The 25,611-nt window shown below is 38.1% G+C and overlaps 3 protein-coding genes across 6 annotated transcripts; 2 read left to right on the top strand and 1 right to left on the bottom strand.

The window, feature by feature from the left end:
* The first annotated feature begins 929 nt into the window (after window positions 1-929).
* LOC131311326 (DNA mismatch repair protein MLH1) lies at window positions 930-14,299 on the top strand. 3 transcript variants are annotated; one of them, XM_058338730.1, is made up of 16 exons: window positions 930-1,340; window positions 2,113-2,285; window positions 2,479-2,551; window positions 2,999-3,133; window positions 3,253-3,463; window positions 4,947-5,095; window positions 5,534-5,632; window positions 6,531-6,600; window positions 6,705-6,840; window positions 9,003-9,097; window positions 9,167-9,275; window positions 9,587-9,752; window positions 11,096-11,257; window positions 12,688-12,862; window positions 13,050-13,210; window positions 13,923-14,299. In XM_058338730.1, exons 1-16 carry the CDS (start codon window positions 1,035-1,037, stop codon window positions 13,965-13,967), a joined length of 2,265 nt encoding a protein of 754 aa, XP_058194713.1. In that variant the 5' UTR covers window positions 930-1,034; the 3' UTR covers window positions 13,968-14,299. The 3 variants fall into 3 exon arrangements, with proteins under 3 accessions (XP_058194713.1, XP_058194714.1, XP_058194715.1); XM_058338731.1 differs by having other exon boundaries at window positions 1,205-1,344; XM_058338732.1 differs by lacking the exon at window positions 930-1,340 and having other exon boundaries at window positions 2,211-2,285; window positions 3,003-3,133.
* Window positions 14,300-15,386: 1,087 nt separating this feature from the next.
* LOC131311236 (transcription factor MYB30-like) lies at window positions 15,387-17,659 on the top strand. Of its 2 annotated transcripts, none has more exons than XM_058338594.1 (3): window positions 15,387-15,981; window positions 16,123-16,252; window positions 16,885-17,659. In XM_058338594.1, the coding sequence occupies exons 1-3, from the start codon at window positions 15,843-15,845 to the stop codon at window positions 17,522-17,524; spliced, it is 909 nt and encodes a 302-aa protein (XP_058194577.1). In that variant the 5' UTR covers window positions 15,387-15,842; the 3' UTR covers window positions 17,525-17,659. The 2 variants fall into 2 exon arrangements, with proteins under 2 accessions (XP_058194577.1, XP_058194576.1); XM_058338593.1 differs by having other exon boundaries at window positions 16,882-17,659.
* Window positions 17,660-17,867: 208 nt separating this feature from the next.
* Window positions 17,868-24,074, bottom strand: LOC131311528 (pentatricopeptide repeat-containing protein At4g18975, chloroplastic). Its single transcript, XM_058339027.1, has 7 exons — window positions 24,045-24,074; window positions 23,281-23,389; window positions 21,290-21,473; window positions 20,615-20,711; window positions 20,289-20,432; window positions 18,944-19,156; window positions 17,868-18,658 (listed from the first exon to the last, which is right to left on the bottom strand). Exons 1-7 carry the CDS (start codon window positions 24,072-24,074, stop codon window positions 18,467-18,469), a joined length of 969 nt encoding a protein of 322 aa, XP_058195010.1. The 3' UTR covers window positions 17,868-18,466.
* Window positions 24,075-25,611: the final 1,537 nt, after the last annotated feature.

The raw sequence follows: 25,611 nt of genomic DNA, 5'->3' as shown, positions 1-25,611 counted from the left end.
GTGAGCCCCTCAGTTGAATTTTTCCTTTTGCTTCTCAATCTGCTGGGTATTGACCGCTGTTTCTGATGTCTCCCTCCCGAGTGCATATTCTTATGCCGCCATTTGCTCAACACATTGGATCTTGAATTTGTCAAGCAATTGACCAACAGAAAGAAGAACGATAAAGGAAACCAAGAAAAATGAACTCAAATACTTCACTTTACTATCATCTCATTTTCCCCCCTTACTTTTTCCTTCCCCTGCCCCAATAAGCTATGGGCAAAATTCATGATCGATTCAGAGCCTTGTGGGATTTTGGCAATATTTACTTCCCCGAATTAGCAAAAACCACCCATAAGGAGTAAGGATCCGATATAACGCCATGCCACGACCACAAAAAGCACCAAACAATTTTCATTTTTTTAAATCTGTTTCACGGATCACTAATCAATTCAAATCCAGAGTGAGCCGCACACCATGATCTGCATGATTGCTGCGCGTCAGATTGTAACCAAACAAAAAAAATTAACTATGTAACTCTTTTGAATGACTAACTGGCCAAAAAGTATAACCCATAAACAGGGTTAAAGTTAGCTGATCTTAAGTTTAAACCTAATATTTTTTCATTTTACTCTTTATTATAAGCGGTATGAGAATACAAGTATCAGAGTAACATCAAATTGAAAACAAGTCCACAATCGCTCTAAACTGAACCAAATTAATAGCCCCATGATGAAGGGAGAGAAATAATTTCAATAAGTGCCAAGAAAATAACACTCATACGCCTCGAATACTTGACCAGTTGATCCACTAGAACCATGATTCCAAACCAGCATAGCTAACCCCAATTGGTTAGTAACCTAGTCTTTGAAAACAAAAAAAACCTCCAACATAGTTCCATTGAAAGGCCCAGCCCAAACCGCGAGCGGCGCGCGTTCGATTTGGTGCGAATTTTGGCCCGCCCCGCCCCGCCCCGCCCATTTTATTTCCCGCAACGAGTGACGCCTATTCCACTTTCAGTTCATTGCACTGCACTACTCCCAATTCTCTTAGCAATGGAAAGCGAAACCACCGAACAATCTCTCCTAATGGAAATAGACGAAGAAGATGAAGAAGTAGAAGTAGTAGTAGAAGAAGAAGCGGTGCCCACTCCATTAGTACAAGAGCCACCGAAGATCCACCGCCTGGACGAGTCCGTGGTGAACCGAATCGCCGCCGGAGAAGTGATCCAGCGGCCGGTCTCCGCCGTGAAGGAGCTGGTCGAGAACAGCCTCGACGCCGGCTCCACCTCCGTCAACGTCGTCGTCAAGGACGGCGGCCTCAAACTCATCCAAGTCTCCGACGACGGCCACGGCATCCGTGTATGTTAGTCGTTAACCCTTCTTCCCCCGATTGAGCTGCCTAGGGCTGAAAAGAACCGAACTGGTATAGGCTCGGCTCGTTAGCCAAATGAGTCGAGCTCGAGTTTTAAGCTTGTTTTGGTAAATAAGCCGAGGTCGAGTTAGTTGAAACTCGATTCATTTATGGAAGCTCGGCTCATTTGCAGAGGCTCGGCTTGTTAGGCACAAGTCTGAGTGTGGACTAAATTAACTTTTGTTAGAGACAGTAATACAATACAGTACGTATTATTTAATTTTAGTTACTTTTATTTAGCTTTTCGTCCTGATTTTTACGTCACATCGTTGGGACGAGTGAAATTGTAAAACTATGAAAATATGAATCAAAGTTGCAAAATTGTTCATAAGAAGATGCTAAAGACTAAAAGATTTGTTGTTTTTTGTGTGTGTGTGTGTGTGTGGTCTTTTTCGATCTTTTTTCATCTTTACTGAGGATTAATCCAAAAAATTTGACCTGATTATGGTCAAATGAGGGAAAACAACAATAAAACTCGGAAAACTAGTCCAAAGGGGGTCTTAATAGAGGCTACCTTAGTAAATGAGCCGAGTTTAAGCACATCGATACTAAACGAGTTGATTATTTGGGCTCGACTCGAACTCGAGCGAGGATAGTTTTGATCGAGCCGAGCTCGAATAGTTCAAAGCTCGGCTCTGCAGCCCTACTGAGTTCTGTACTTTATTCTCAAACTTGAATAGGTTAAATAGCCATTTGTTGTTGTTGTTTGGTGGGGTGTAGTTTGAGGATTTGCCAATACTATGCGAGAGGCACACGACATCCAAGTTGTCTAAGTTTGAAGATTTGCAGTCAATTCGGTCGATGGGGTTTAGAGGAGAGGCATTAGCCAGCATGACCTATGTGGGTCATGTAACCGTCACCACCATTACCAAAGGCCAATTGCATGGTTATAGGTATATATCCAGTGCTCCTTCTTGCTATTTCCCTTCATTTTGGCTCTTATTTCTTTTGTTTTGAAATTTATGATACCCAGCTACCAAATGTGTTTTTTCGTCTGTTATTTGCCCCTGCTCTAAGAATCCGGAGCATGTTTTCGAATTATGTTTTTTGCTGGTGGTTGTTGATTTTAATGCTTTTGTTGTTCAGGGTGTCATATAGAGATGGTGTAATGGAGCATGAGCCCAAAGCATGTGCAGCTGTAAAGGGGACGCAGATAATGGTATGTTTTGGAACTTTTACCTTGTCACATGCTATCTTATTAAAAATTGACAACTTCGTGATTTGAGAGTGGCATTAGAATAATTCAGTAGTTAGTTCAGAAACAAGAAAAAAAAGGTATAGTTCAACGCAAAAGTGGAGATTAAGGAAAGAAAAAAAATATGGGGAGAACAAAATAAAGAGTAAAGGCCGCCATCATTCCGTAATTACTTAGAATCAATTCACTAGATTCTGAGTGAATATGGGAACTATTTGCATCGATTGGGGGGTTTAGGGTTTGTTGGGTAATTTGAATCCTATAAAATGCCATGGGATTCAGGAGATAAAAAAGGCATGTTATAAAGGAGTTTTAACTTGGTTGTTCTGTGAAATGTTCTTATGCATCCCCAAGTATTCCAGTGATGGATTAGCCTATTTTCTGCTTTTCCTGTGTTTGATTTGTGCTCAGATAGAGAACTTATTTTATAACATGACTGCTCGGAGGAAAACACTTCAGAACTCTGCTGATGATTATCCGAAAATTGTAGACCTACTAAGTCGGTTTGCCATTCATCACACAAATGTGAGCTTCTCTTGCAGAAAGGTTAGTCTGTTTTCCCTTGATGCTCAATTTATCCACTTGGGGAAACATATTTGTCCTCCTTTCCTGTTCCTTTTGCATGATGATTAATAGGAGGCCACGCCAATTTTTCGTGTACATAGCATGGAGCTGCTAGGCCAGACATTCATTCAGTTGCCACAGCCTCAAGGCTCGATGCAATTAGGTCTGTTTATGGGGTGTCAGTTGCTCGCAATCTGATGAGTATAGAAGTTTCGGATGATGATCCTTCTAGTTCAGTTTTCAAGATGGATGGTTTTATCTCCAACTCTAACTACATTGCTAAGAAGATAACAATGGTTCTTTTTATAAATGGTACGTGTGCATATTCTATTGATGTAGTGGAATTGACAGGTAACCATATGTTGAATCTTATCTTCGTGGTTACAGTTGTGCCATTATTTGTATGCAACCACTATGGGCTATGATACAAGTAGTTGGGTAAAAATTTAGGTTAGGAGCACATGTTGATGTCCAAGTGTTAAGTCTCTCTATATCCTAACTTGGGTAGGAATGTAGGAGTGCCCTTGACATATTCAGGTACCTTAGGTTAGGTCGTATAGAAGAGTCCATTCATGCCACTGACAGGGAATGTTGTATCGGACAGGGTTGCTGGAAGAGTGACGAGATTGGGACAAAGCAATTGACAGGAAACAAATAATGAAATGAAACCATAAGTACCCAAAAGAAAAGGAAAGATCAATTGCCGAAATTTCTCTTCTCCAAGTCTCAAATCACTATTCTCAATGTAGAAAGTGTCTATCAATGACAATAAGTCATGTATATTATGTCTTTTAATGAAGCTCTTTTTTTGGGGGGTGAGGCTTTTAATGAAGCTCTTAGAATGACTGAGAAATCTATCCTGAAAATACATAATTATTTGAGAATAAAGCCCAAGTCAAAGTTGATCTTAACATTTCATAGTTACTCAGCTGATTCTTTTTGTACCTATCAACTGGTTAGCAAAACAGGTAGATTATACATAAAATCAAGTCGTGGACTGTTCAAGTCAGGAAAAAAATGATTGAATACTGAACTAGAATAGCTTCTGTAATTGATGTTACATAACGGATGTAGCTGAGGTCACGTGAAATTTTAAGGCCAAAGATTTGTGGTACAAATCTTAAATTCTTTTGGTTCTGTGTCTCCTTCAAAGTCAATGACATTAGCCTGGTCTTTCCACTTAGGTATTATTAGATTGAGCAAACAGCTGTCAAAGATGCTGGGTTTGCTACGCTAATGCATTTAAGTTTTATTTGTTCCCGTAGGACCAAGATTTCCATAACCAAGTTTCGTAGCCATCAAATTTTCAAACTGCGAAAGATTTTAAATTAAGAAGCAAACTACAACAAGGAAGGAACTTTATGTGATATGGTGCTCCGGGTGTCATGTGTTTTCCTCAATTTCCCTCGTCTTTAGTGAAGGGAAGGTAGAGCCAACCAAATGGGACAAGCTGAGCAACCTTGATGATCTCTCAACTCTAGCCTACAAGTCCTCCAGTTATGTCAAATGGAGATCCATATCGGCAAGTGGGGGAAGGTGGAGGCAAGGAATGGGCGGTAGAAGTGAGGGGTTGGCAGTTGCTTTGGGCAAAATTACTGTCTATATTTTTGCCTCCTCGGTTAACTCATTTCTCTACATACATTTAAAATTTTAATTTATGGAATTGCCTGTTATACTGTTCTAGTTAGTGTTTTGACTGTAACAATCACACTAATCTATTTTGCCGCCCCTTAACCTAGCAATCGAAATAGTATTCATCCTTTTTTTTTTTGCTTTTCCTTTGTTTTACTTCCAGGTCGATTAGTTGAGTGCAGTGCTTTAAAAAGAGCTATTGAAATTGTTTATATGGCAACCTTACCCAAAGCATCAAAGCCCTTCATTTATATGTCGGTTGTATTGCCACCTGAGCATGTTGATGTGAATGTACACCCGACAAAGCGAGAGGTATGAATGTTTCTTGACACATTGCTTGAAAGCTGATACTATCTTCCTTAATTTTAATTTTCCTTGAGCCTCTCACAGCCTCCATCACTCAATGAAATTGATCTATGAAAACCTGATAGTTGATTCCTATCGCTTTTGAAATTCAAGCCCTACACTTAATTCTTACTGAGCTTGAATTTCCAAACTCAATGAAACTTGTTATGGTGGTCCTTCCATTTCGTGCGCTTGGAGGTGTTCCTTTGTCCCTCCTCGTTTTCGATTTATGTCCAATGAATTATAAAAGAGATTTGTTGGTTGATGGAAGCTGGTGTAGTTGAGTTCTTCCTCTGGTAGGAAAGATATAAATCCTCTGAGCTGTTCTTTCTTCATTAGGGTTAAGCTCGTAGTAAAATATTGCTGTAAACTTGGTAACCTCATTAGGGAATCATCCATGTGCAGGTAAGCCTTTTGAATCAGGAAATTATCATTGAAAAGGTACAGTCCGCAGTGGAGTCAAAATTGAGAACCTCCAATGAATCGAGAACATTTCAAGAACAGGTAATTTTTTTCTGCCAGTTTGGTAGCTTATAGTTTACTGATTGATCCAAACAAACTGAACAATGGTTATTTAGTCTCCACCACAATGATATATTGGTTCTAACATCTCCCTGAGCTTGAGGACTGGCTTCAAGCATTGTCCCTGTTTCCCTCTTCGCGGGTTTACTTGTTTACTTTTACTTGGATTTGAGATAATTTCTCTAGTTTTGTAGTGCAGAGTTTCTGTGTGGAGCATTCACTACGGTTGTCATCCCCGGAATGATATTTTTTAGAATCAATAGGGCTCATGCTCACAAACTGTAATCTAAAGCAAATACTGATTTCTGCCGGCTACTTTATCCATCACAACTCACTCCATCTCATATTTTTCATCCATTTAAGAAATGTTAGCTTTTGATATGAGAAATTTGCGGGTTAAGTGAAATTAGCAAGATCATCATGTAGTCCTGCTGTAATTAGAGTTTAAAACATAGGGCCCTTAAGTCGTTAGGTTGAGCAAGGCTGTTGGGAAATGTCGACTCTGTATATACATTGGAACACTTGCTACCTGTGCTACAAATGTATATCCTTTTTTTTTTCGCAATTGTTATTCTAACTTTTATTTCATGTTTGTAGAGATGGAATTGGGATTACAATTAAGTCATTAATATTATTCAGCATGAGCTTTGTTGACAGTATCTTAGTAAATATATACTTAGCACTTAGTCCTTGTGGCATGCAATTATCTTTTATGTTCCTACTATGTATGGCTGTTCTGTTAGTGCTTCGCTTTTTCTTTATGCTCTCTGCATTTCAAATATATCTACGCCATTTTACTATTTTCCTTAGTCTTTTAGCCAAATAACCCTCTAAACTTATATGCGTACATGTGGTCTCCTTTGTTTCATTTATGAGACAGGTGGTAGATCCCTCTCCATCTAGTCCTATGGTTATCATCAAAGATTCGCAAACAAAGCCCTCTGCTTCTGGTATGAAGATATGTTTCTCTCTTACTTGGCAGTGCCTCATCCTTTAGCAGATCTATCATAGATAATTGGTCATTGATTCACCAATTTTTGGCCTTGTCTTTTAGGGACGAAATCACAAAGAGTTCCAGTCCACAAAATGGTACGAACAGATTCACAGGATCCTGCCGGAAGGCTGCATGCTTACTTGCAAGTTAATCCTTCTAGCCTTCAGGAAAAGAGTGCTAGTTTGACATCTGTCAGGTAGGAGTTATATACAGTCCAAGTGCATCTATTACTTTGTCATAGGCGTACTTAACTCATCTTTCATTTGTTCCCACTCAAGAGATCACCATCTGTTCGATCGATCAAATCTTCCCTGCAACTTACCACCCTCTCCTCCTTATTATTGGTCAATATTGATTTTTATCATTGCTCTTCCTGAGTGAACACATGGAAGAAACAAACTTCACCTTGTATTTAAGGGGAAAAGGAAAAACAAAACATACTTAAAATACACCAACCCATATTTGAAAATTGTGCTACAAAGAACGGCAAAACGAAAACAGGAACAATGTTAAATAGGGACAATGGTAACAAGGAATATGACTTTGGATTAGTGTATACAGTAACATCCATAAGAACAATGTTAAATATCTTTATCTGACCCTAGCCCAATCCAAATCAAGGAGACAGCTGTTAAGATTTACGGTACAATAGGACCTAGATAGGAGTAGAAAATTAGGTTAGGTTTTTCTAAAGCAGAAAAATCTCAACATGAGATGACTCTTTTTGTGGAATGACATGACAACTCTTGGATTCTTATGATAAAAGATTACTCGAACTTATAGGTATGCAGGTGCCAACTCTTAGCCAAGTAATCCAATGTGGGTTATTACTTACATTGGTTGGCCTTCAAAACTGAACCAAACGATCTACTTAGTGTCCTTAGTTCTAAGCACTCCACTGTTTGGTGTGTCCACAAACTTGACATGCATGAGAAGTATAAAATCAGTTTGGTTTTGGGTTCGATGGCTTGACGCTATGATGCAAGGACACGGACACGGGGACACGGGAATTCTAAAAAAATGGGGACACGGACACGGCGGGGGACACGCCACGTGTATATTTATTTATTTATTATATTTGTTTTTCTATTTTTCCCAAGTTTAAAGGGCAAAATGTGGACAAAACGAAAAATCCATAGTTCCAATACCATTCAAACAAAACAAGATATCCATAAGTTCAATACAACCCAATTGAAAAATGTCCCTCTCAAAAATTTAAATTAATTTATGGGACATGCCACGTAGCGTGTCCCATACGTGTCCCCGCCGTGTCCGACACTGCAATACGTTGACCTCTATAGGTGTTAGTGCTTCATAACGTGTTTGGTTTTCAAATCCTAGTGTAATATCTGAGCTTTCATAAAACATAATATAGGTATGTATGTCAGTCACAGACAATACAGCACTTGCTTGGATCTTGCATAATAGGAGTCTAGGGGAAGTAATATCTCCCTGTCAAAGGTGAGGGTATTTCCATGTGCCATCTTATTTGTTTGTCTTTATGCAGAACCATAATTTGAAAGTGAGAGAGTTCATTTCTGGCTTGATCTACTCTTGTGTTGGGAACATTTTAGTTATCCTCCTACGGCGGAGGACAGAGGTATCTAGTAGTTAGTATAATCTGAAATGTGTCTCATATCCTTGGTGTTTAATTTTAAGAAGGAAGTTGAATAAGGGGGAATCCTTTAGAATTTTGGTAGTTATGTGGAGGATGAATCTGTGGTCAGTGGACACGTAACAGTTATTCTTTTTGACATCTACCAATTAAACATTAGCTGCCTATATTGACTGGACATTGATTTTACATTTCACTTTGGGTATCGATTATACCTCTGAGGGAAAACATAGTTGGTCTTGTCAGGAACCCTGATCCTCTTTTCTTGTTGCCCTTATTGGTTTCGTATTGTTATCTTTGAATGTATTGTAGACTTTTTAGTTTTGGCAGCTAAAGGCTGGTAGCTAGAAAATTATATTCTAAACGATCTTTAGTAAACCCAAAGTTGGTACTGTATTGATTCATAATTTTAATTTCGAGAAGATTTCGTGGTGTTGTATCCTACCAAAATGTTAAATAGAGTATGCAATAGCAAGTAAAGTTCTTGAATGACTGAACTGGAAACATTATTCAGCAGAGTATCGAATAAACCTTTTTGAAGCCTTGCTTCGCGGGATTAAACTAATAAAGAATACTGTAGTGAACTGCTTAGCTTACCGTTAGGCACACGCACACACAAGTTGTATTCGTAGGATGAGAAGTCTGTTTCCTCGGATATTTTTATGTTCTGGCCACTGCTGGGATTAAGTTGTAGATGCGTATTTAGTTATGTGTAAGGTTCGTATAAGAGAGCTTTACTGCAGGTCTTCTATCAGACAAAGGAGGAACCCGAAGGAAACTGCTGATCTCTCTAGTATTCAGCAGCTTATTGATGACATTGATAACAGTTGTCATTCTGGTAAGTTTTTACCAGATTCATCATCTTCGACAATAAAAATCTTCTCCTGATCTGCTTCTCTCTCTGTAGCTCTGCTGGACATTTTAAGACACTGCACATATATTGGGATGGCAGACGATGTGTTTGCTCTGCTTCAGTATAACACTCACTTATATCTTGCTAATGTAGTGAATTTGAGGTAATAATGCTGCATTGCTGCTGTTTCATGCTTCTTAGAACGAGACAGAATGACAGATTTAGATTTTTGTTTAAATATCTATGTTCCTAGAAAAAAACATTGTTCCAGAAATTATGTTGTCATGTAATCCTTTGTACTAAACTGAAGATTCTGAAAAGTAAACTATTTGAGTTTATATTACTCGTTTGTCAGGTTCAAATTGATCTTGGGAATACTGATGACTAGATGTTGCACTTCCATGTTTTCTTGTCCCCCTTTTGGTGCATCAGTTCCTAATTTGTTCTTTTGTTTTGCTCGTATGCTTTTGACAGCAAAGAACTCATGTATCAGCAAGTCCTTCGTCGGTTTGCTCACTTCAACGCAATACAACTTAGTGAACCGGCCCCTCTGTCTGAGCTTATTTTGCTAGCACTGAAAGAGGAGGATTTAGACCCAGAATGCAGTGAAAAGGATCAACTGAATGAAAAGATTGCAGAAGTAACTAAATCTCAACCAAGCAGATAGTTTTCATCACTTTGCACGTTATTTTGCTTCTATCCTGTTTTTCCTTTGCCATCGAGTATGCAGTACATTTTGCTTTTGTCTCTCGTTTGACAATTGACTATTTATGAATTGCTTATGCCTTTGTTTGGATTCAAATTTGAGTTTTTTTGAGTTTGGTTTTTGGAGTCATAAGTGGAGAGGGAAACTAGGGTAATGATTGGAGATAGGGGTAATGAGTGGAGAGAGATGGAGAGAAATGAGAGTAATGATTAGAGATTGGGGTAATGAATGGAGAGAGAAATGAGAGTAATGATTGAAAGTAGGGGTAATGAGTGTTTTTCAGTTGGAATTTTTTTTCCAAGTTTGAATCCAAACAAGGCATTAAGTGCTCATCCTCTCACCTCCTCTTCTCTCTTTCCCTCTCTCTTTTCCAAGTTTGTCTTTGGTTTTGTTGGTGAATGCAGATCAACTTAGATCACACGGTTCTTATTGGTCAAATTCCTCCTGACTGATTATCTTGGGCTCGCTCGTTAGTTTAAGATACTTAGTTATCTTTTTATTCTGTTGGCAGCAGGTTATTTATCACTCTAATCCATCAATAGCCATGCTTCATGTACATGAAATTTGTCTAATTCGTGAGGAAAAAGAAAAAAACAAGCAACATTCGGTGTAAAAGTGTACTGATATAGTGATGGATTAGTTATAATACTAAACACGAGGCTGTGGAACACTTAAGGATGCTGAGGCAAGATCAAACAATTTTTACTTGATTGTTTATGCATTCAGAGAACAAATAGCATTTTTGGTTCTTACATAATTATCGCATAAGACAAGATAGAATGCAAAGAACTTTTTTATGCTTTCTGGCCTCTATATCTTAGTAACAATAGAAACTAGTAGCCTAAGTAGTTCGAAAAAAATTTCTATTGCCTTGCACTGTTCTGTGACATATATTCAGCCCAACTCAGCAAACATAACTCTTGCCTCATTGTCTGTGGTTGTTTACATACATTGTGTCAATCCCTTCCCAATTCGCTTTAACCAGCAGTTAATGGTCATCCTCCTAAATGAGAGCCAAAATTTACAGATGGACATTCTAAATGAAATGGTAAAGCCTCCAAGTCAAAATTTGGAAAACAATGTGGATCACAAGCTGCTGCTCCTCGTATCAAAATAATCTTAAACTAAAGTTTTTTAGTCAGACTCATTATTGTAGAATAAAATCTTTGTGAATTGGGGTATTTACAACATCCTAGTGGGATTTAAGATTTTTAAATTATATTTCTATGGATTTTTATGTACTTACAGGTCTTGTTTTTCTTCTTCGTCTTCTCCAGATGAATACAGAGATGCTCAAGCAAAAAGCTGAAATGCTAGAGGAATATTTTGGTATTTATGTTGATTCGCAGGGTAAATTGTCCAGGCTTCCTGTCATACTTGACCAGTACACTCCTGATATGGACAGGGTCCCCGAATTTGTACTTTGTTTGGGCAATGATGTGAGTTCTGATATCTATTTCTTTTTATCATTCCTTTCCTTTGCATGTTTGTCTATCTTAATGTATATATAGTAGCACTTGCAGATGTGATGTTGTCTGGAAACTTAATTGACTACGTTTGCGAGTCTTGTCTCATTCTAACTTCAAAGGGTTCCACTCTGCATTGTTGTGGGAGATACAGGCATGTGCAATTTCACAATAGTCTTACCACTCAAAACATGTTTGGAAAGACCGCCTAATAGTCGGTACAATTGTTGAGTTCATCTTTCAGCACAATTCTATTGGTCCCAAAACAATGAAAAGTCGAACGAGACGGAAAATTGGCAGAAATAGAATTGGTTTCTGGGTTTTCCTTCCCCAAAAATATATCACGGATGTTTAATTTAGGTGACGATTAGAGATTTGTTTTTAATCATCTGTGTATTTATGCGAGAAGGCTTCGCTGTTGGTAATGTGGCAAGTCATTTAAGTTTTTGTTCTATTATATGGCGGTTCAGAATCTTTTGAAATTTGGTAGGAGATGTCAGATTCCCAGAACTGTCTTTGTAAATTTTTTTAGGTGGACAATTCTATTGCGAGATTAATGCATACTAGTAGAGGTTCTTGGTGGAATCTGGTATATTTGGAAAGGAGTAAGACATGGCATTATTAAAACTTCTGCTTTCAGGTTGAGATTGCTGCTAGTGAACTTTTGGGCTGCTTTTTCCGGGTTTGGTTTGCCTCCTTCCTTAGGTTACATAGTTCAGTTTAACCAACTCATAGCCCTTTCCCGTGTTCTAAGTGTGATCTTTTTTGCTTCTTCTATTTTGGAAAACTCGATAGCCTTTAAAAAAAGGAAAGGGGAATTCATGCTCTTAACGAGAAAACTTGTCAGTGGAAATTTGTTACCAAGATCGAGTCCTAGACAAGCAGACCTAATTTTAACAGCTGGTACAGTAACCATGAAAATGGCTCCTTCTCTAGTGAGATTTAAACCTTTAGAATCGACGCAGTTTTTTTGGGTGGACCTCTTGTACTTTGAAGTTGGTTTTACAGTCTTCACTTACGTGCTTTGATTCCCAAAGAACTTCTTGACTGTTCCTTGAGGGAAAGAGAAACATGGAAAACAATGTGTTTCGCAAGAGTGAGAGCATGTTCAAGCAAGCTATTCGGCATGTGTGAGACTGAAATGAGAATGAACTTGTAATCCTTCTGTTGGATGTATGTCTGCTCATTTTGGTCCTCTTAATTTAACCTTCTTTTGCTCTTGTTACTTCATTAAGACAGTTGCAAATGCAATTTTGGTTATTGTAATTGTTGTCCTTGTGGAAGTAAAATCTCAATTATCAACAGTGCCTATATCATCTGTTCATTCAAGCTCTCATTCTTATTCCTTTCTGAGGTTTGGCCTTCTATTTGGTCTGTTTTGTGAGTTTTGCTTGTACTTATAGGTTGACTGGGATGACGAGAAAAGTTGTTTCCAATCAATTGCTGCTGCTCTTGGGAACTTCTATGCCATGCATCCCCCATTGTTACCCAATCCATCAGGTGATGGTTTGCAATTTTACAAAAGGAGAAAACCGTTCAGGAGTACCCAAGCAGAAGAAATCCCCAGTAAGAGTACTGGTATGAGCGGTTTCCTTGTACCATTTCTAACTATGCAGTTTATAACTGTATGCTTAGTTACTTGAGTGGTTTTGTCTCCTTCATTCCTAGACCATGGAGAAGACTCAGTGACTATGTATGGATTATTTCCTTGCTGCTATGATTGTTCAATCACTTTGTTTCTCTTCTGTTGGTTATTTTGGATCAGAGGATCATGCAATGGAGGGCGATATTGACCAGGAACTAATTTCTGAGGCAGAGACTGCATGGGCCCAGCGTGAATGGTCAATCCAGCATGTCTTGTTTCCATCCATGAGACTTTTCTTTAAGCCACCAACTTCAATGGCTACGAATGGAACATTTGTCCAGGTATTGTAATGAGCTCCGTTCGGAAACCAAATGGATCTAGGCCTCATAGCTTGGTTATGGCTAAATTCTATATCTAGTCCAACCAATTTTCATTTAGATTCGGTACCAATTAAATTTACGATAAGTTTGGAACTTAGAGAAAGAAAGAGAAAAGTAAGGCAAACTGATGTTTTTTCTCTGCCCATGTTTGGTTCCCACCTTGAGAGGAAAGGAGAAGAAATACAAAATTTGACTAGAAGATAGTTTTGTGCATACTTTCGAAATACTTGTGCTCTTCCTCTCCTTTATGAGTTGACTCTTTTATTATCTTTCATCTTCATTTTTGAACCAAATTAGGATATGCATTTTCCTTTTGATGTCCTTTTCTTTTCTTTTCTTTAAAAAGAGCCAAAGGGAAATAACCAACTTTCTCTAGAATTTCCCTCCTTGTAAACATTCCTTTCCTTCTCTTTATTTCCTCAAGTTCCAAACACACCCTTAGATTTACAGATCAAAAAGAAATAGGACCCTTGTTATTATGCCATTTTTCTAAACCAAAACTTTATCAGATGCTATAATAGTGCTCTAGATTTTCCAAAGCTTGTAATAGTTGAAGAAGTAAACCCTTGGAACTTGCACTGGCACATGTGCAAATTGTTTCTTTTTACCTCAAAAGTTTTGTAATTCATTTCTGCTTGTGTTAATGGAATCATTGTTGATTCTACTGCTACAGGTCGCTTCGCTGGAGAAACTTTACAAGATTTTTGAAAGGTGCTAACAAGAATAGTTCTGCTCATGCCTCAGTATAGAAGCATTTATCGATGCAATGGGAAGGAGTTAACATTCTGTACAGGAAAGAGTTTTGTAAATGTACAGGGAAGAGTTTTGAATCTCTCTCTCTCTCTCTCTCTCTCTCTCTCTCTCTGCGCTAGTGATATGGTGGAGATTTCTCAGGGCAATATTGTGGGACATTATTGGTACTTTTGTGGACTGTTTTTTGGTTTATGAATACTGATGCAAATGTGTGGCAGTTGGTGCTGCTGTTGTCTGTTGATATCACGTACTAATATCACAACAAATATCATGGTTTGTTCATTGTTGTCACGTTAATTACCACATGCAAATGGTCGGAAACACACTGGTAAGTTTTTCACACTCCTCGACTAATCCTTGGGGCAGCTGGTAGGCTGTTGTCCAGGGGCCAAACAATATCATCCCAAGCCCGAAAACTTGATTTGAAACGTTCACTTGAAAGATCTCATCACGTACTATAACCTTGCAAAAATGGAGTCGACACCTCGATAACCTTGTGAACGAATTTTAACTACTAGCAATGCACAAAAGATTCATTTGTAGTGAGGTGATCTTAAAGGGGTGTCCCAATGTTTTGTCGATAGTTTAATTTTTGCAACTCAAATTCCTACATGATATTAACGTAGAAGCACTTACCGTCTTTTAGATTGAAAAATACAATCCCAAAAAATAAAATGTCTGTTTCACATTTTTTTGTCTTTCAAAAACTCATTTTTCCGAGGCAGGGGAAAAATAGCATCAAAAACAAATTTTGGTTTTCAATTTTTAAGTTTTCAAAATGAAAACTGAAATTATAAAGTTTCTCTCTCTCAGGTAAAGAATGAGATGGACAAATTCTCAAGTGGGATCAGGGGAATCCAATAATTCTTTTAACAGAGTAATTTTTATTGTTTTTTGGGTGCTGATTTAACAAATAATTCATGTGCAAAGAGAGAGCAAAAGTACAAGGCCGTACTCGAACCAGACCTCGGCTTGGACCAAGGATGCTGTTTGGCAGTTCCCTGCTGAGTGGGTGCAGAGCGAACGATTCGGCCATTCATCTCGACACGGATGACTCGGATTAGATCGGAGCGCATACAAAATTGAACCGTCTATTGCTTGGTTAAGATCCGAGCCATCGATTGCCGAGCTGCTAGATCGGGGGAGACGCTGATTGAAATGTCAGCATATCGCCTTAGGTTTCACAGAAAAATTTTCAGTGTAGTGGGTACCATGTGGTATCCGGTCGGCTCATCTGAGCCATCTATTACATTTTTGGATGGCTCGGATTTGGAGAGCGAAAAAGGAAATACAAAGTGTTGGGATGAGAGAGAGAGAGAGAGAGTTTCAATCCGAGCCGTCCAAGAGTATATTGGATGGTCTGGATGTGCCGAATGGGAAAAATGAGGCCTGCCCAAAATGGGAGCCTAAAGCTCATGCTTTACCTGCCTAAAGGCAAAGCCGGCCTTGGCTTCAATACCTAAACGTAACTACTCTAGCATTGCACTGTATCCTAATTAACCATGCATCGTGTTTGTCGCCTGTTATAGTATATGGAGAGAGAAACCTTGACGTCATTTTGCATTCAACTTCTGTCATTGCTCTTGTAATCAAGAGTTGTTTAGACCTACCAAATTTCAATTATTTCAACATATACATTGACTTTTTTATTTATTTATTGCCAACCTTGACGGAGTGTGTCACAAATATATAACTGGACAGGTAGAGAATCTTAGAACTTGCATGCACACTTAACCTTGTGCATGCTAGCTACCGTAATTGTCTAAATATTGATCGACAAGACACTATTTATTACGTATCTCGAAATTGGTGATCAATAGTTGTCTCCGAAAAGAAAAGGATGGGAAAAGGGCGTGCCCCGTGTTGCGACAAGGCCGTGGTGAAGAGCGGTCCGTGGACTGCAGTTGAGGATATGAAGCTTGTTTCATATGTTCGGAGGCATGGACATGGGAATTGGCGCGCTCTTCCAAAACAAGCAGGTCTCTCTCTCTCTCTCTCTCTCTCTCTCTCTCTCTCTCTCTCTCTCTCTCTCTCTCTCTCTCTCTCTCTCTCTCTCTCTCTCTCAAAGAGTTTATGTCAATAGCTTGATGGGTTGTGCATGTCATAATTTTGAAACTCAGGTTTGTTGAGATGTGGGAAGAGCTGTCGTTTAAGATGGATAAACTACCTAAGCCCAGATGTTAAGAGAGGAAACTTCACCCCCGAGGAAGAAGAAGCCATCATCAAGCTGCATGATTTGCTTGGCAACAAGTATGAATCTCAAGCTGCATATAAATATACCTTCATATACTTGGAACAGACTATGTATATGCTATTATATAGCCATTTCCTTCTTTCTTTCGAATCTACTTTTCGGGTGGGAAAAAAAAAAACACATTCAGTAGTCGCTAAATACTCGCACAACATGTGCATATGATGCTCTAATCCAATGAGAGCACCCAAACTAAATCGTAATGTAACTTTGTGTTATGAGTCTTATGACACATCGCTTGCTGGCTTAGAAACCAAGAGAAATGGACTGCCATCGTCCAAAACCTTTAAGCTCAAATTAGCAGTACTTGTTGCTCTATATGTACCTTTTAAGGTCTTGTTTGTTTGGTAACTTTGGGTTTTTTAGTTTTGGTAGTGGGTGAAGAGAGAAATATGATAATGATTAGAGAGAGAGGTAATGAGTGGAGAAAGATAGAGAGAGAGAGAAACGAAATTAATAATTAGAAATATAGGTAATGATTGAAAAATAAAGTTAAAACAAAGTAAAATTTGGAAACGAACAAGGCCTAAATATTAACATCCCAGCACTAAGTGAGTTGTTATTCCTTGTCTTCCACCCATATTCCTCATATATCTCACTAATTAAGCATTTTTTCTAATGCAATTAGCAGATGGTCCAAAATAGCCTCTCATTTGCCGGGGAGAACTGACAACGAGATAAAGAACGTCTGGCACACACATTTGAAGAAACGCTCGAGAGTGAAAGAACCTAACGATTGCAACAGCTACAGTGAACCCTCCAACAATTCTCCTCAATTCACTCCATCAGTGGCAAACAGAAATCAAGTTACTGGACATGTTTCCCTCCCTAATAGCCTCTCTGGTTCATTTCCATCTTCTGAAAATGAGCAAGGAGCTAGTTCCATAGATCACGAAACGGCCATTACTCCATATGGTTCACCTTTTACCGATTCTAAAAGCACGAAGTGGTCTGAACCAGAAAAACAATCAGCTTCATTGTCGGGCTCAGAGGGAGAACGCATCGATGCCAATTCGAGCACTCAAACTTTGTCTCGTGAAGTGGTTGAAATCCCATTTGAGCCTAACTTGGACTTTTGGGACATGTTAGATGATGACTCCATTACTAGTAGTGATGTTCCAGTTAGTCACGTGGTTGAAAGTCTAGATCAGCAAGTCACATTCTCTCAAGAAGACAACAAAAGGGAGGTTGGAAGTTGGTGGTGGTTGGCATACTTAGAAAGTGAGCTTGGACTTGAGGCCACAATATTGGATGGAAACCAAGATGAATGAACCCATTCTGGATACAACCTATACTCCACTAGGCTGAATATAGTGCAATCACACACATTTCACTCCTGAATCGATTTTTCAAATCTGCAATATTCAAAGAAACAGTTCACAGTCAACATTTTGGAATATATCAAATCATGAGGTCTTTATCATTAAATCATATGTAGTTCAGTAGTTGGGAAAAAGTTTCTCCCAGAAAGTGAGGGCAACAATTTAAAAGTTGGCTAGTGATGGTAAATTCTATCTACCAGAATAAAATTGTCTATCTGGTTATGTTGCGGTTGTGCTTTCACACCTTGGGAATAGTCTAATCAAATGAAACAAATAAATTCAACTAAGTGCATTAGCTAGAATCAAGTGTACTCCATTGTCTATATAGAAAATAAACCAGCGTCGAATGTACAAGATGGCACAGCACTTCCGTATACACCCCCTCCTACTAAAAGAACACAGAAATCACTTTCACCGACTTGGCCTATCAAATTAGAACCTTCAATTTAGCAACGTTGATGTTCCTTTCAAACTCCTGATGCTTGTAAATGAACAGACCAATGGGCACAAAATGTTAAGTCGGCAAAATCTTTCCTGATGTTGAATCTGCCTCCAGATTGTTAAAACAAGGTAGAAACGAGCCCCTGTAAGACAATCTACTTTCTTTGACCCAGGAAACCATTCTGCCCATAGTTTCAGCAAATGCAACTCTTTGGAAATGTAGCACCACATTATCAGGCAGAGGAAGATAGACTGGATAGGCATGTCAATGTCTCATGATGACATGGGAAACTAGTAGTCATGGAAGAGCAAGTTGATTTTTTTTCCCACTGGAAAATGTTCACTTTGATCAAATTCAGGGTCTAAACTGAAAGGCCAGATGGTAGTTTGCTTCTTTTGCGAATGTATAGATTCCCACCCATTTAGTGAGCCGAATGTCTAAACAGCATTTTATATATCCCATGTTTCTCTTCTTACCCTAACCCGTTCACCCTTGAAGTGGATGTATTTCCATTTACTCAGGTACTTCCTGAGAACCAGCTTCTGATTGTCCACTTGACCTAGGTTTTGGAAGGCACATGCCACTTTCCTGACGGTGTCTTCATCTGGCTTTACACCTAACTCCTCCATGTCTGCAAACACCTGAATTTTATCAAGGAAAAAAAACCCGAATAATTCAACACCATGAATATCATTGTTACGAGTATTTGCCGATTGACAAAAAAAGAAGATCATTGTTACGAAATTAAGCTTCTGAGTGTGCAGAAGTTCAGAAAGTTCAGTCATACTAAACTCCCTGGGGAGGTCCCTTTCACTTCCACAAACCTCAGGGAGGTCAGTGCAATAGTTGCAAATACGACAGAAACAAAAATCTTGTCGTAAAAAGGTGACAAGTAAGACTTAAAAATTAGAACAGTTTGTGTGTACCTCAATTATCTTTTCTGGAAGGTTATGATGTTCATACAAGGAGATCATCCGAGCAAACAATTGCTTTGAGATAGAACGTGTATGCGTATGCAAAATCATATTCCATAATGATTCTGCCTCATCGACCCTCTGATCCATGTCAAATGCTAGTAGAAGGGTGTCGTATGTTCCCATAGTCGCTCCTTGACCTTTGCTCAACATCCACTTGGCAACCTGTGTCACACTTGGGATGAGGAACCAGTAACCTTGTTAAAAAGAACAAACTAACCTAGCAGAATCCAGCAATTCCATTTATAAAATCAAGTCCACAAATTAGTGTAGTATCATTCAACATGACCGTTGCAACTAACAATATGATAAACATAAGCTATTAGCATCGCCCTTTTCTCATCCAGGTGAATTTTAGGGGCCTCAAGACAAAAGAAGTACAGACACAAGAAAAGGGATCACCCATTAAATATCTGTGCGCCGTGGTCCAAATTTGAGCTCTTAACCGCTTTTTCCACTACTAATCATGCTTACATTCTTATACTAATACATTGTTGATGCTTGACGCTGCTTGTATGTCTAGCAGTTTGGAAAAATTCGACACGAAAAAAGGACAAGTTTCCACACACAAGTTTTAATCCATGTAGTTCTGTAAATCTCTTTCTCAGTATAATGTTTTGGTACAAAAGAAATGCCATACACCTCAATTTTTTGAACCATCTCTTAAGATCATGGTTTTCTATCCTCAATAAAGGTGTACACGTCTATCAGAAGGGCAATCATTTGAAGTAAACCTCAGCTGAGATTCGGTCAATAAACCAACAAACTGGAACCAAACTGATATATATTCTGTCAACTACTCAAACTACTTGATTTTAGTGAATTGGAACAAACTCAGCAAATACATGCTCGCAAATTTAGACTGAAGTAAGCAAATTGACCAAACTGTATGTTAATACAATGTATGTAACACTCCAAATGATTCGGAGTTACAGGCAACATGGGTGACTTAACCTTAAAAAAAAGGAACCCTCAATTTGACCTATCTTAGCAACTAAAAGCTAAAACAAGTAAAACGCAACAAAGCTAAAACAAGTAAAACGCAACAAGAACCCCACCCAAACACAAGCAGAGCCAAGTCATTCTACTAAGAAGGTTTGAACAAACAACGTCAGACCCAATTCCTAATTCAAAGACAGATGAGTTTGCAACATCCAGCATTCAGAACATTCTCATTGCTATGGTTATATCAGATACCAACTCACTTAAGACATATGAAACAATTTGCATTATGCCATAAAAGATAATGACAGTGAACAATCTCAAAATGCAAAGAAAAGTTCGCAAAGTCGCGTACTTGAATCACCCGAATCCACCGACTCCTCTTCCTCAACATTCGTAGAGCCTTAGAGGCAGCAATTAATGGAAATTCTGTTTCCCAAGCAGTCCATTTATCCAAAGCACCATAAACGGCTTCTTTCTCATTTGGCAGTCCAGATACCTGCCAGATTTAGATTTCACGCAGAATGCAATCTACTCAAATGCTATTTTAAATTCCAAATATGGAGAAATGCAAATCCACTGAATTCAAAAAATTAAATAATTCATGTATCTTAGAAGATCATAAACTTGTAAGATCACAAATAGGTCTAAGCACAAAAACAAATGAGCGACTAATCTTACAATCTGAACAAGGTTGAGTGCCTTTTGCCCAGACCCAGCTGAATCTCTTTTTTTCCACAAGTGATGCTCTTTCTTCCCAACCTTCTTAATTACTTTCCTGCATTGCGTGTGAAGAAAACCTCAACAAAGAATCTGTAATAAACAAGAAGACACACTTGTAGATCAAGGATGCCAGATGTTTTGAGTAGTTAAGGTGACATATTAGTAAAGTTAACCGATCATTTAACAAATATAAACCTGGTAACAATACAAGAAATTTGAGCAAGAGATAAAGACGTACTTCTCAATAGCCTTTGAATTACTTAGAGGCTGCCCTTGACTGCGGGAGGGATTAACCATTGAGATATCTGCAACCTACATATATAGAATTGCCCAAATAGAAGGAAACCAGAAACTCAAAATAGTTTACCATACATTTTAAACGACAAAAGGAAAAAGGATGTTAAATGGCTTCATACAAACTGTTACTGCTTGCCTTTTCTACGAATGCAGGAAGCCCTCTAGACATGTGAAGAGACGAAATTCTGCATTTTGAAAACCCAAACCCTAGCAAAGGGTTTACTCCACTGATCCTCATCTGAAGAGCAAATACAGAGTTCAGATCAATAACCATTTGGTACAAAAGATGGCATGCAATTTCAATTAGAAGATAATATAGAAAATACCGAAAACTACCTGCTTTTTCCCGATTGATGATAATTCGAAGGACATTGGATTTCAGTCACTGAAAATCGCCATAGCTCTGTTCCGAAACTTCCAAGTAACTTCAAAGCAGAATGCAAACAACAAGGAGGAAAGTTAGTGTTTGGGCTGCGAATGATTACCGAGTTGCTTGCAAGCAACTCGAGGATCGGCTCAGCTCAGTAATAAATGAGTCAAGTTCGAGTTTTAAACTCATTTAGTAAATAAGTCAGAGCTAGAGTTACTTGTAACTCCGCTTAGTTATAAAAGCTTGGCATTTTTTTAGAGGCTCAGCTTGTTTACAGAGGCTCGTTCGCTAAACAAACCAAGCTTGAACACCTTGATAATAAATGAGCCAAACTCGATAATAAATGAGCCGAACTCGAGCCGTCAGAGAAAGCGATTGCGGGGACTCGACCTCAGGCGCGGTGCTCTCCAACCGGTCTCTCTCACTCACACACTCTCTCTCTACATAGCTGCATATAAATATTTGTATGTTTATATATACAGGGCGGTTCAAGGGACATCCAAAAAAACACATAAAAAAATACCCAAAATCTCAATCTCATAGTTCCCGATCGAATTTTTATGATATGAACCGTTCAATGTGTGCAGAACGTGATTTTAAGTGTGCCAGCGAGAAATTAGTAAAAAAAATGACCGGGAAAGGCTTGATTTGAACAGTTTTTATTTAAACCGTCCAATAAAAAACTGTTCGAAACTGTTCAAATCAAGCCTTTTCCGGTCATTTTTTTTGCTGATTTCTCAGAGTCCCCTTAAAATCACACTCTGATCACATTGAGCGGCTCGGATTATCAACATTTGATCAGGAACTATAAGGTTTTTTTTTAGGTATTTTTTTGGGTGTCCTCGGAACCGCCCTGATATATATATATATATATATATATATATATATATATATGTGTGTGTGTGTGTATGTATATACATACCTTCTAAAAAAAAGAAATCATTTATATACATACATATATCTCAGTTTGTGGGTGTTTGAGTGAGTGAGGTTGTGGAGGTGGAATGTTTATCAAAACCCTAAAATTACGATCATATGCCCCTTTTTTCCTACCCCTCTCTTGTTTTTTCAACTTGCTACCATCAGATAATTCTATCAAAATTATGCTGTAAAAAACATGCCTTTTCTCTGCCTCTTCTCAAGGGGGAGTAAATTATGGCATTTTATTAAAACGTGCTGCGCACACGATCTGACAACTGGGGGAATAAATTAAGCCAGAGCTACAAGAATCAAACAGCGTCGTTTAGCCTATTAAAACGTTCCTGTGTTCATTTTGGGTTTAAAAATCAACCACCTCCTCTTGCTCAAAAAATTTCTCTCTAATTATTAAAATTCTTCCATCCCATTTAAATGCTCCATACAAAAAGTAGTGCATTTTAACTGTAAAAAAAAAAAAAAAAAAGTAATTTCGGTTGCACGATTCAAAAGAAAACGGTGAAAAAAAATCTAAAAATTAATCTCGAAAGCCTTTTATTTTGAGATCAAAGTTACACGGTTTTCAATAAGGAACATTTGAAATGGGATGGAAAGTGTACTATCATTTCTCTATCTATCTATCTCCACTCATCATCTCAAAATTTCGCTCACAATCCAAACTAAACAAGTGATTGTATTTTTTTTTTTATTTTTATACTTTGGATAGAACATTTGATTGCACTTCGAAGATTCAAACAAAAAGTCCAATTAATAACACAACTACTGGTATAATTGTACGTAATGCGAAAATGTTTGATATTTGCGATTCACGTCGGCTCTGAACACAATTACATGTGTTAAAATTGTGTCTGTACCATTATTGCTCTTTTCAAGGGAAAAGTGTTAGCCATCAAATAAGCAGAGCAGCCGGATTTATAGTTGTAATAATGTAGTTTCAACTTTTACGGAGACAGCATTATATAGTACAGACTTCGAGGGTTGGTGTTGTGCACTGAGGTACAAAGCACCGTGCTGCACACACGATCTGACGGCGGCTTGAATCTCATCTCGGCAATCAACGATCGATAGCCGTTTATTGCCGAGATGAGATCCGAGCCGTCGGAGGTGCGCAGTAGGGTACTGCCACACCACTGCACAGCACCATCCCCCAATTCATATAGCACAGTTGTGATCAAAACGGGTTAGGTTAAATGATTTTTTCTATTAAGAAAAAAATTCAGAATGTCTGTGTTTAACTCATATGCTCCTTGGCTGATTACATCTTTTTTTTTTATCCGAAGTTCATTTCAGTAAAGTCAGACGGCACTTATGGCGATTCTATCAAAGTACAATGAAAAAGACTACTCCAAACAAACCCATCACAGAAAAATACACATGAAATGCAGGGACAAAGAGACGAAACTAACGTCTAGATCGTAGCACGAGCCAAAGCTCTCTGCACACCGCCTCTAAAAAATGGGACACGTGGAGCTAACAATTTATTCATCAGTGCCTCGGGACGACGCAGCTTCCATCAGCGCCTCGGCTGATTACATTGAAATCTTGATTTGGATGGTGTAACTATGATAAATCTTTTTGTCTAAATGTTTCAATTCAAAAATGTTCCATGTGGACATATGAGCATCGATAACTTATTAGACCAGAATGTACAAGTAATAGGGAAAATAAGAGCATCTCCAACCCATCTCTCACTCTTTTTCCATTTTGGAGACTTAAAAATATATATTCTATTCAAAAAGTAATTTTGGAGAATCAACAACTCCAACTTAATTCTCCATTTTTCACCTCTAAAACTCTCCCCAATTCTTCCTCCATTTATTGTTCGATATTGTTTTTCCCCCTCCTTTCATTAGATGCATGTTTTTTTTTCTTCTCTCATTTCAACTCAATATTCAAACCAATACAATGATAGGATAGCGTAAATGGAAAAAAATAAATATTATGAGTTCAAATGGTTTGAATTTACATTTGATGTTATTTCAAAATGCATTTACATATAATTAATATTAGACTCATTTTTGAAGGTATTATTATTGTCTTTCCAATAAAACCAATTTTGTAGAAAAAGGATGCGTAATATAAAAGTTATATGTAATTGACGAAATTCTAGCAAAAAAGTAAATAGAATATTAGTGATGAGAGAAATGGAGATGGGTCTCCATTTGGGAGGTGATCCTCCAAATATGGAGAATGAGAAACTTCAAATGGAGATGGGTTGGAGATGCTCTAATGCAAAAAGGTACATTTCGGACTACCACGCGTAGTGATCTAATGGAGTAATGGGGTTTTTGTTAAATGTCCTTTTGTTTGAGGACTTAAAATTCACCTTAATGACAAGAGGACCATTCTAATATCTTATAGTGTCATATTTATCATTAGTTGCAATTGCCATGTAGAATGAATCTACACTACTTATGGGCTTGATATTTAAATGGAGTTGTTGGATTTCAGCCAAGTACTTTTAGATGTTAATTTTAACGAGGTTAATCATAACTCATCTTGAGTCACCTGTACCAAATGGTAAATGCACTTTCTAGATTTTAATTTAACAGAGGTAAATGCACTTTTTGGGTACAGAAAATTTGCCCCCCTTGAGTATGGCTCGGTGACCCCGTTGAGTATGGCTTGAATTTCCTAATGAATATTGAGCAAATGTCTAGAAGCGACTATGGAAACATGTGGCACAAATTAATGAGGAGATAATTTTGTAGAGACCATTGGAGATGCTAACCCGTTTTTGTAACAACTAATTACTCGTGTAAATGTTGCCGAGCGGCATCCCATTTCAGGTGAATTGGGCATTTTTATCCATTATATTGGTCTTACAATTATTTGGAAGGAACTTCTTAGATATATGAGAAATTACCCTAAGCTGCATTTATAATCAAGATAGTACAATTATTTGGAAGGAATTGACTCGGGTTTCTGTGGCCTCAGGCCAATAGAGATCCCCGACCACTCACACCTTATCCTTGTTCTTTCTTTCTTCAACACCCTTTTCCCATCTGGAAAAACACATGATTGAAATGGAGGAGATATTGCATTCTAATGATAAATCTATCTACTACTAGAGAGAGAACCCAAGCAATATGTTCTTGGGGAAACCTTGACGGCAAAAGGGATTTTTTATTGAAGATCTAGGGAAAAAATTACAATAGAGAACTAGACGTTATGAGTGTTTCTTCTCACTCATGACAAGCAAAATGATGTATGCAGAAAATAAGTGTCTTATAAGCTAGAAAAAGTCAAATATCTTTTAAACTATCGATGCATATAGGTCTCTCACTATTTTGTAAAAACAAGTGAATCGAACTATTCAAAATACCGATATTTTTTGATCTATTCATATAAG

The sequence above is a fragment of the Rhododendron vialii genome, chromosome 12a (genome assembly GCF_030253575.1).
Source record: "Rhododendron vialii isolate Sample 1 chromosome 12a, ASM3025357v1".
NCBI classification, from domain to species: Eukaryota; Viridiplantae; Streptophyta; class Magnoliopsida; order Ericales; family Ericaceae; genus Rhododendron; species Rhododendron vialii.
This window is presented reverse-complemented; position numbering and strand designations above follow the sequence as displayed.